Consider the following 11638-nt stretch of genomic DNA (forward strand, 5'->3'; position numbering starts at 1 on the left):
AAAGTCTTAAAGAAAGCTTGAAATCTGATGAAAGACGGAATCAGATCTATACAATAAAAATTGATAAGGGAACACGTGTCCGAGCACATGCATTCTGTTCTACTGAATATGCCACGTCATGTTTATTTACATTGGGAACATAAGATAGCAGCTGTTAAGAAGAATATAATGCATAACTCCATAATACAGTAAAGACCGTATAGTTTAACTCATATCTACAAAAACCATATAGAATCATAAGACCACTTTACGTTAGTATATATATTGAACAGTAGCAAAAATTAAAAGATCGTAATGACAGAAAAATAAAGAGAACACGATGAATCGTATAAACCAGTTATACAAATCTCGCACCGAGAAAACCCAAAAACCAATAAAGAAAGAATCCGACAAAACAGAATCCAAACACTAAATACTAAAAAAGGAGATCAACTCTACAACTGAAAATGTCCAACACATAAATTGAAAATGTCCATCATAATCGAGCGATAATCAAACTCGTTGATGCAATTCGATCAGAATAAATTAGATAAATCAATTAATGTCCTGATTTTTGGAATGCTGACCAAATGTTATTTCTACATGGTCCACCACATTTATTATGACCATCTGCGCACTAATCGAGTCAGAACAAAAAAAAAAGAATGAATGTCAATGACGATTACCCTTAAAGTACTAAAATGAAGAATGATGATATACCGATGAAAATTGACTTACAGTATGATCACATTCATTTGGTTTAGCAGGTTCACCAGCTAATGCATCACCACAGTAACATTCTTTACCCTATTTATTGTCAAGGATAAAAAGGAAAGATTAGCTGAGGAAATTCCGATTAGAAGAAAGATTTTCAAACTTACCCATTGTAAACCAGCATATTTATGACCGTTATCAGAACACCATTGAACACACATATCAGGATTATTATTTTCATCTACATATGCTAAAATAGGTAATCTTCTATCCATTCCATTATAACAATCTAAAAAGAAGTAAACGGTGATTTAGTTGGATAGAAAGGTACCTAACAAAAATCAAGGTACTTACCAAAGTAACATCCATAGGAATACCATCCTTGACTAGAACGAGTTGCTCTGGATTCTAATTGATGATTATGAAATTCATTTGATCTTTCTTCTAATGGAGTTGATAAAGCTGGTAAAGCTGTAAGTAGGAATGTAGCTAGTATAGTGAATTTCATTGTGGTTATAATGTAATTTAATATGAAAAGTGATAAAGAAAGTAAACTAAATTATAGGATATGCAAAAGGCGTTTTGGAAGAGGGGAACAAATCAATCGTATTTTGATACCCTGTATATATATAATGCATATTTTAATCATCGTAGGATTCGAGGGTCATACGTCAATTTTCTGACCATTATCATCAAAGCAAAATCATTAGAAGTATCAAAAAGACGAAAAAAAAAGGTCTCGGTCATATTATGAATATGATTCAATTACAATCTTGTTGAAAAAGGCATACCGACCCGAGATTTTGGTTTGAGATGAATCGGATCGTAAAAACTCTTTTGAATCAGATGTTCAAGATCGATTGAACTTTGTCAAAAAGTTCCCCTCTTTTTTTCTCTTTGTTTCTGAACAAGCTTTTCCTTGCTATTCTTGCTTGAAAATATGTAAAAGCCTACAGGTAAATGCTTCCCGTTCCCCGCGACCATTTCTTCAATTGATATTATCATAATAATGACTGTAGTGATAACTTTTTTGGCCCCTTAGGAGGACCCCAAATTTATGAAGATCATTTTTCAAGACATTGACAAATTCAACGCCACTGACACGTTCTGGAAAAGGAAGAAACGCCATCAAAGATAACGGGATTGATGAGTGTACGTATGGTTCCTGTTGTAATGACTGTAAACATAAAGTGATTTTCTGATACAGTCCATTACTCTGTCGATAATTAAATGCTCATTCCTCGTGCTCAATTTTTGAAAGCAAGAGTACTGTGTATGTTAGGCCGCATGAAACATTACGAAAAAGTCTAAATTTGGATTTTTGGTTTTTTGTTTTGCTTTTACCTAATTACATGCATGGTTCCTGAAAGTCTAGATAAAAACAATTTTTGAATACACTTATTCAAACTGGAATTCCGGTACAAACGGAGCATGCCCGTATTTGACGATTAAGATTATTAGCGGGATCGAACGGAACAAGTCAAGTGCTGAGTTGATAGAAGTTGACATTCGGTGAAAACCCAATCCTTTACTTGATTTCAGCTCAAATACATGTAACCTTACAGTATATTCGATGACATCAGTCATATCCATGATATAGTTGAGCAGCTAGTAGTTATACTTTTACCACTCTATGATATGAGAACATCCAAAGATCAGATGATTTGGTGAATGCCAAAACTGACGGGTAACTATATAGAATAACATAACGTCGTATTCTTTTTCATATCCCGTTTAACAATTCTTATCGTAATCTCGGGACGAAATCCTTTTTAACTCTTCCTTTCTTCTTCAGGATAGGACCTGTTTTGTCTTTGTCATCGAGCGAAGATTTACAGTTTGGACTGTCACTACTCCTCACTATATGAAGGCTGTGACAGGTAGCTAGGATACACGGTGATCATATTCGCTACTGAGATTATGCTGAATCTCATGCTAATCAGTAGTTTGGTGAGGTGATAATTAAAATCCAAATCAATTAAGATGTAAGACTGATAACATAAAAAGCAGGAATCTGTCGATCATTTGCTGAATTAGGCAAGTTCCTGTTCTTTGCTTTCAGGTACAAGCCGGCCCAAGCAGAGCCGAGCTTTCTTCGATGTTAGCGGACAACACCGTTAAATTAGAAATCAAGTAACAACATTCATTATCAGCTGAAACGCTTTGATGGTTGTTGTATTCGTGTTTTTTGTTATTTAACATCAAACGATACGTTTTTTTACAGCACGTTTTTAATCCTACACGCTAGACTTGATTCGATCTTAAGACAGTATCAGCTTATCTTATCCATCCGGTGCATCTACAGCTCAATAATTACTACATGACATTCTGAACTTTCAAGATATCCAGACACGCCGATTCCGCTCAGTAAAGCTCAACAATACAAGGATTACACGAAATACTTCCCTTTTTACATCTAACCAACAATGCTGCCATCTAGGAATAGTATAGAGATGGACTCGGTCATATGCGCTGTCGTCCCACACTGTCGTTCCAGAGGTGACATGCATGACATGACATTGCTGTTTGCTATTAGTGCTTTGAGGTTGAACTGCGAGTTAGACCACCCCTTTATCAAGAGTCCTTTCGGGATGTTTACGTTGGAGAAGGTTCACAAGAGGTATGTATAAACAAGGAACCATCACTATACATCATTGAAATCATCCGCTCTATGGGTTGTAAGATCAAGAATATGTCAAGGAACTTATCGTTCAATCTACATGAGAGTGAGATGTATAGCATCTATAGCCAGTGCTTGAACTTTCCAGCCATCCAATGGTCCTTGTATTTGGTCCCATTTGGTCGTTCTGTAATAACGCGAACATCTTTTACTCAACCCTTTCGTCTTATTACAACAGGTAAGGAGGAAATAAAGTTTCGCACCAACCAACATCTTACGAAAACATACCCTCCTTTAATCAATATAATCCATCAATTCTCCTATCTACGACTACTATCTTAGACTTGAATATCATTTGTGCACTGATCGCTATCTGTGTATTCTCTCATAATCGATCTGTTTAGATTTGATGGATGTGATTTTATAAAGGATCAAAGGAGGTATACGTATAAGTTTACAACGTAAAAATCAGGACAGGTAAAATAACTCATATGGAAATAACTGATCAACTTAATTGACTTAGTACTATATGCAGATTAGTCAACCCCACTCAACCCAATTTTCGTCTTTCAAACCCCATCAATCTTCTACTAATTTTACTTTCTCTTCTTTCTTTCCTTCTTTCCTTCTTTCCTTTTCTTCTTCATGATCATTAAAAGGTGCTCATATACATACACCTTTCTTACCTCTACTTCATAGCTTAAATTATCCATATTCCCTCATTCTACATATACAACATAGAAAGAACAGGGATAAGCAACCTTTGAGATGTCTACCAACACCCATTCGACTTATAATGGGAATAACCCCCATCCCAAAACTCTGAACCGATCAACTGGATATTCTTATTCTTCTAATGCTGGCATTAGAGCAGTAAAACCTGAAAAGATCGATACACATTACAATCTTCCTCCTCATCCTGGTCAAGAAATACCCGCAAACAAGAAAGAGGAAGAAGATCAAGAAGATGGGTGGAATGAAGCTACCGATAGTGATGAAAAGGTAAGTCAGCTTTTTCTTCATGATACAACTAAGGGTCATAAGCTGACAATATGAACATCAAATAGGTCAACTGGAGGGATATGCCTATCACTACACCCATCATCGGTAATACCGTAAGTTCTCATCCAACGTCAGCATCGTGTCTCTGATTAAAAGCTAACACAGCCCTTCCTATCTAGCCGCACCTTACCTTAGGCCATATCAAGAACAATAGTGTAAGTGATACTTCTAGTCAACCAAACTCATCCTTTTTTCCCTTTTTCCTTTCCTTTTCCATATGCATATCTGTATACTACCGTTCCTCATACTAATCCATATTCACCTTTAGATGCCTTCTAATACATCTGTATCATACAACAATGATCAATCGAGCTCCATCAATATCCCAGATGATGGTGGTTGGATCTCTGGTCACGCTACCAATGGCTCTCCTCCATCCCAGCCATTCCACGTAAATGGGGTGAGTTTGAAACCACCGACCTTATATGGTTCACTCATATGCTAATCGATCCAAATCAACAGGATCAAAGAATGTCGTCTAATCCACTTCATACTAGCCACCATTCCGAGAATTATCATTCTAAAAATGCTGCTCCTCCTCCCATGAGCCATGTCGAGCGTGTTCGACAACACGCAATCCACCTTCCCCGAGACTTTGCAAAATTACTTCGACCAAACGATACGATTGACCACGCCCCCTACAATTCCTATAATCGTTTCCACATTCCTGATGCGGAAAATGTTCAATCACAGGTCCCTACTTACACCGCTCCTCCAACAAATTCTCTTCATTATCAAGACCCTTCGCGAGACCCCAACAGGGTACCTGTACCGCATGCCAAACAATGGGGCAAACCAGCTTCGCTTGAACCAGAAGGCAAGTTTGAAGATGCTCCTGTCGTACCGGAAGTTCCAGAATCTACCAAGGAGTCTCAACCTACTACTGAAACCCAACCGAATAGACAGAATCCGGAAGCTTTATGGAGTGATATTGGTACTCCCTCACAAGTTGAATGGAACCAAGATGATCGACTTACAAAATGGGCAAAATCAATTGCACCTGTCCCACCTGTCCACCAGCCAACACCACTTACATCTCACGCCCCTTCCGAAGTCTTAGCTACCACAGCTGAAGATGAAGATCACATGTCAAGAGTCGAAAGTGTGGTTGAACCTGCCCCAGCAGCCACTATTGAATATTCAGACGACGGTCATCAAAATGCAACTCCAGCATTAACTGAACATAGTTCAAATCCTTCTGTACAAGCAGAGAGCGAGGTAATCGATCCTGCTTTCGCCAGACCCAAAGCTCAAAAACCTCCTCCTATACTTACTGTCGCCGCGGAGGGAAATCAGTTACCGTCAACTCCCCCTAGCGGATCTCAAAAAGATGTACCTACAGGTCCTCGAAGATTCAGAAAAAGGAATAACGTTAAGCGGTCATGGGAGTCGAAGAAGACCCATTGGTGGAAGCGAGCTCCTCACCCTATGTTTAGTCCTTTATATGCTTCTCGCAGACTGCTTGTAGGGTGAGTTCAAACAATTGCCGAAGTGCAGCTGCATATGATCGAGGCTAATTATTCCTTGCAGATTACCCTTCCCGATCAAAATCGATACGTTGAAACAAATGATGCACGATCATTTCTCCAAGTATGGTACAATTCAATCAGTGTAAGTCGAACGCTTCACAAATGCATTATCAAGCGGTTGAGCTGATCGAACATCATAGTTGGCATCACGAAGCGAATGGCAATTTCTGCGAGAAAGCTTTCGTTGTTTTTCAAGTAAGTGTTCAAGAAAATGCTAGCTACCATGCTAATAGCTTGTGTTCAGGAACCGCAAGCTGTGAAAGAGGTATACGCCGACCCGAGACGCACAATATGTGCTGCTAGATCAACAACACACCCCGGCGGTGCTCCTTTTGAATTAACAATCAAGCCATCCTCTTCAAAAAGCTCAAGTCGAACGGTCCTGATTCGTCTCACCGGTAAGAGAGTAGACGCTCGAGCTCGGTCGGCTTCACCCAACCCCTTCCCCCGAGACGATGTTAGCATCCAATCTGAATCACCTCGACGGGATCAGCTTGACGGCCATCACAAAGCAATGTTGCCATCTCAAATATCGATTGATGCTGTACCTAGTCTATCTAGAGATGGGCAAAAGCTATTTTGGAGAGTCAAAATTCGACCTGAAAATCTGGACTTCAATTATATGGCCAATCAGCTCAGACAGGAAACAGGAAAAGATTTGCAACAAATAGGACAGATAGATCTTAGAAGAAGGGTTCCCGAGAAACACGTGAGAGATAATTTGTGATCGTGTTGGCTAGTCATGCTGACCATATGGTATAGATAATCCCCCAACTGTGCCAGTATTTTGCAGAGGTCTGCGATATCTGCCCTCCAACAATGAAAGGACAAGGTTGGCTAGTGACTGTTGGGGGTGTGAACGAGGCTAGGCACATGATGAGCGTGAGTTGACCAGAATCGTTGAGCACAGTCCAGCGTTGCTGATTCATCTCACATACAGGAGTTGCAAGGTATACCCGGCTTCTTCGTACGATGGGCGGATGAAGGCGACGGGTATAACCCCGCTGGAAGCCCAGGTGCAGCAACTTCCATTCTCACCGAAGAACCGGTCTCACCAATGACTCGCTTTAAGAACGAAACAGAAGGAAGACCATCTAAATCCCGCCACCACAACTTCCTCTCGCAACATGTTGAGCCTACCAACTCGGATGACCCAGTCAATCACCCTGAGTCCCAACCTAGGAATCCAATGTCAACTGAAAATCCACAAAATGAACTACCCCCTTCGCCCGTTACTCCGCTTGCCCAAAGCTCGGGCTTATACGGCTCAGCTATCAACGGGTATAGTCCCAATCATCCACACTTACGAAGAATGATCATTCATACCTATAAAGGTCGACCTCTAGTTGAAGACACCTCGTCTGGTCAACCTAAATACGTCGATGATCGAGCAATTTTCGTTGGGAAACTCGTCAAACATGCTGAGACCGGTGCTACTCTCTTGAAACGATTTGAAAGATATGGTAGAATCGTAAGTGTTTTACCGTACAATCTTAAAATGTTGGGCATGCTGACATCGAATCCAGTCGACGATCGAGTATAACCCGTTAGTGACTACGTCAACTTACGCTACTGCAAGAATCCTGTATCAAGATAAAGAGTCTGCTCAAAGAGCTATCATTAACGAGGTAAGCAGGATGTATAAGTGACAGAATCGCATAGCTAATTCGCTGTCCACTACCAGAATAACAATGTTTCATTTGGGTCGGCTATCAAAGTTGAAATTCGAAAAGTTCTGCCTACCGATGTACATGTGAGTATTCACTACTTCCCACCAAAAATCATGTGCTGACTTGCGCAATTTAGACAAAAGAGATGTACGTGGACGATATCGGAAGAGCAATCAGTCCATCTATGGTCTCTCAATACAGCCCACCCTCAGCTTCAATACCTCCTCCCTCTTCTTTACCTTCAGAACCCATTTTCGCTCCTCCATTTCATCCTGTTCCATTTGCAGGATACCCACATATGACCCCCTTCCCTGTAGGCATATTCGGTCAAGCACAATACTCTCAACAATACATACCATCCGCTGGTCCGCTCCCTGCCTCGCAGATCATGCATCCACAAACAATACCCGTCAATCCAAATTCAGCTACTTCACCTTTGTCACCTGGCTCACCTGTGAACCCTTTGCCGCTTCCTACATTGCCTCCTCACATGCATATACCAGTAAGTATTACGCTAGTCTTACAGAGAGGCTGCTGACTTCTTCCTATCGTAGATGTTGTGTGCCGCTTGGGGAATCGGCTATCTACCTCCCGGGTCTGTTCCTATGCCACCATTTGGTCAATACAATCCTGCTTCCGCACCACCTCCAACATTCAAAGCGACTCAAAACGAAACCGTACCCCCTCCGGTACCGATTCCTACCGCCAAAGAAGAATCCGAAGCTTTGTCAGTATCATCGTCATTTGAACTTCCCGATGAACTATCGTCCAGAAGTAAGCTCAAACCTATCGCTTTCACCAATGAAGATGGGATGCTCAAACCGGTGTACGATCCTAAGGATCTGAAGGAATATTGTGATGAAAACAAAATCACTCTACCTAAAGGTGCAACTTCTCCAAAGACTGTAAGACAAGAGGAGGTAACCTTGTTGCCAGTCCAAAGTGGTGGTCATGATCCGGTCATTCCACCTGCACAAAACGAGTTTAGTCATGACATACCCAATCATACAAACCAACCAACTTGGCCTAGCCTTAACAATTACCCAAGACCATCTTCGAATGCGACAGAAACAAGGACGGTGCCTGTTCCAATCCCGTTCAGTCCTGTTGAATCAGTACGATCGTTACCCTCAATCAAGAACGGGTTTACAGATTATTCACCAGGCATTCCAGTCAGCAGCCTCACTGGTGTCATCTCTCCAACCCATCGTCAATATCAACCAATGCATGGCCCCCAACAATTGATCAACAATGACCATCTATCTTCGCAAATAATACCTATGTCACGATCCACCTCGATTCCGGTCGAAAATCAAAGTGACCCTCCAACTCACATCGTGACTGGTCAACTCACCGGTAATCTATATCATAACAATGAAAATATCAATTCATCCTCGCCTACGCCGCATATGGACCCTTTCGATGAAGCTGTTCGAAGAGGTAGAAGCTTGAATAGAAATGCTGGTAGCAATGGTATTTCAAATAGAAACGGATCTACACCATCACGGGTTACCGCGACTCAGTATACAGGTGGGTGGTAAGAGGTCACATCAGTAGGGTCGGTATTAGGTTCTTCAGAGGACTTGAATAAGGCGGGATGGTGTTTTCGATGTAACTTCCAACTGTCCTAGCCCCTTTCCTTCCTCCTCGACTTTACATTTTATTTCGTCAACAAGATGAATATCACTTCTATCTCTTCTCGTTCTATCGACCTATCATCTCTGTTATCATCAGATATATGTTTTATATACCCTCCTGTATTGAACAACCGAAATTCGAAGACCTATAAAAGGGAGAGAAAGCGAGTAGACCGACCGACCTATGTTATATCCCAAAGTCATGACTATAATACATCAGAGTATGCATACGAATATCGAATGTTTGTTCACGAGTAATATGGTTCTCGATGAGACATGGTATAGTTCTGGAGTTGTAAATATACCCTGATATCTTATACAAGGAATTCACCTTCGACTCCCGACGGTCATCTCCAGGATATGTCATTCATTTGCCGGGCGGAACAGATTTTGTTACCGTCGACTGAATATTAATTGAATGTTATCTCTATGATCGATCAACTTTGTCATATTCTTGCAAATATACATCTGCTTAGCATCCTTCTACAAGCATTCCAAACCAAACATCACAGTCTTACAAGAAAATCAAATATTATGTGTAAAAGAGTCGATTGTCCCAATGATGGTAAACCTACTTGGTGGGGTTGTGGTGAGTATTTCGATTAAATCGCCGATTAGTGTCGTACTTATTGTGGGTGTGTTTTATCCTGTAGGTGGTCATATCGAAACCGTATGTATATCTTTGAAATCATCCTAATCCTCAACGAAGGTATAGGACGGAATCATAAAGTAGACTTACTGAATTGCCTTTGTCCAACACAGGCTTTAGCAGGTGTACCTGAACAAGAAAGATGTCAATGTGAACACACACCTGTGGAAGGTAAACCTGGTGTGTATGAAGTTAAGAAAAACTAGTTAGATATAGACTCGAGACTACATGTTGTCATGGTAAACATCTTAGAGCTGAATGAGGAATTCATTGAGGTAATAGGGAATAGAGTTTGCGGTTAAAGATTATTATTTTTGGATTGATGGACCAGGACTATACTGAAAGATGGTTATCGGCGTTTCTGTGCATAGATACTGTAGATGAAGGCTATAGTATATTGTTGTTGCTTGTAAGTAAATGCATGTTTTGGCAGTGGCAGGGTATAAAACTTGATATTATAGCAAATGTCTGCGGAGTGGACATCGTTACTTTTTCTGACAACGTTGAACGTTACTCAAGATGTCGAAATATGTTTGTTATCCCATCATCTTGTTCATCTGTGTATATCTCAGGCAAACCAAGTAAACGTTGAACTAGGTTCCGTACAGAGTCGATCGGGCAATGTACATGCTTTCGTTCTATCATATCAAGCAGATTGTAATCGCCATCATGAATTGGTTTTACATACAGAAGAAGGCAACAGACTATATGGATCGTTGTGTTAAGTTTACAATGTAGGTAAATTGGAATATAGAAAATGAAAAGTCGAAATCGAATATCCTTTTAGGAATCTTATCTCAACTTTCAACTTCCATATCTTTCTTTTCTCTTTCTTTCTCTTTTATCAATTCAGTCCAATCATCACCTTTACCATTTATATCTTCATCTAATAAAGGAACGTTCATACCCATTTCTTCACCTTTACCTTTTTTAGTTATTATAATTTTATATTCTGGAATTGATGAAATTCTAATATACCTTAATAAATCAATATGTGATAAATTCATTGATGTATCTGAATTTAACCATGAATATAATAATCTACATGTTGGTGAATGTGTTAAATCAGGTACTTCCATTCCAGTTTCAAATTCTTTTGTTTCTCTTTTTTTAATTTCTTCTAATTCTAATAATTCTTTAGGTTTAGGTCTACCTGGTCTTCTTTCAGATATCAATTCTTCTATCCTCTGATCAAATCTAGCTAAATAAACTTCAGATATTAATGCTTTTAATGATTCTATACTTAATGGATGTGGTGATGATAATGAATGTAAGAAGAATAACGGTCTCTGAACTATAAGACATATACAATCTGGTTTAGCTGTAATCTCCAAAATATCGATGATTGATTTCTAGCTGGGGATGATGAAGATAATGTCCACTCACGTTTGGCATCAGAATAATCTTTTCTCGCTTTAGCTTGTCCTTTCAATTTATCCACACGCAAATTGACTCGAGTTAATTGAGCAGCTATGTATACCAGATGAAGTCAGCTCATCATTCTATCCTTCCTACCCCATTAATACGCTCAAAATTTATGAGAAGCTGACATACCTTTTCGAGAACTAGGATGTAGGTTTTCTTTCCCTTTTATAGCTTTTTTAGTTATTCTCCTGTTTCCCATTTTGGCTAATCTGTTACTACGGTGTTTTACAGTCTGACTCTTATGAAGTAATCGATTTATGTATCAATTTAACATAAATTTTGATAATAATTCACAATTCTAACTGTACTAAAAGGTGGACATGATAAAATGTAAATAAATCAACTTTTAAAGT

At 39.6% G+C, this 11638-nt stretch overlaps 3 protein-coding genes across 3 annotated transcripts; 1 reads left to right on the forward strand and 2 right to left on the reverse strand.

Annotated features, from left to right (window-relative positions):
* Positions 1 to 538: 538 nt before the first annotated feature.
* L201_003731 (uncharacterized protein) lies at positions 539 to 1201 on the reverse strand (the record flags this gene model as incomplete). Its single annotated transcript, XM_066219484.1, has 4 exons — positions 539 to 616; positions 718 to 786; positions 861 to 982; positions 1048 to 1201. The coding sequence occupies 4 exons, from the start codon at positions 1199 to 1201 to the stop codon at positions 539 to 541; spliced, it is 423 nt and encodes a 140-aa protein (XP_066075581.1).
* Positions 1202 to 4081: 2880 nt separating this feature from the next.
* On the forward strand, positions 4082 to 9115 carry L201_003732 (uncharacterized protein; the record flags this gene model as incomplete). Its single annotated transcript, XM_066219485.1, has 14 exons — positions 4082 to 4315; positions 4381 to 4428; positions 4495 to 4530; positions 4644 to 4775; positions 4838 to 5844; positions 5906 to 5986; positions 6045 to 6099; positions 6149 to 6613; positions 6667 to 6786; positions 6845 to 7375; positions 7431 to 7532; positions 7589 to 7657; positions 7711 to 8076; positions 8129 to 9115. 14 exons carry the CDS (start codon positions 4082 to 4084, stop codon positions 9113 to 9115), a joined length of 4233 nt encoding a protein of 1410 aa, XP_066075582.1.
* Positions 9116 to 10657: 1542 nt separating this feature from the next.
* Positions 10658 to 11484, reverse strand: L201_003733 (uncharacterized protein; the record flags this gene model as incomplete). Its single annotated transcript, XM_066219486.1, has 3 exons — positions 10658 to 11154; positions 11247 to 11330; positions 11415 to 11484. The coding sequence occupies 3 exons, from the start codon at positions 11482 to 11484 to the stop codon at positions 10658 to 10660; spliced, it is 651 nt and encodes a 216-aa protein (XP_066075583.1).
* Between the last annotated feature and the right edge of the window lie 154 nt (positions 11485 to 11638).

This window comes from Kwoniella dendrophila, chromosome 4 (assembly GCF_036810415.1).
Source record: "Kwoniella dendrophila CBS 6074 chromosome 4, complete sequence".
NCBI classification, from domain to species: Eukaryota; Fungi; Basidiomycota; class Tremellomycetes; order Tremellales; family Cryptococcaceae; genus Kwoniella; species Kwoniella dendrophila.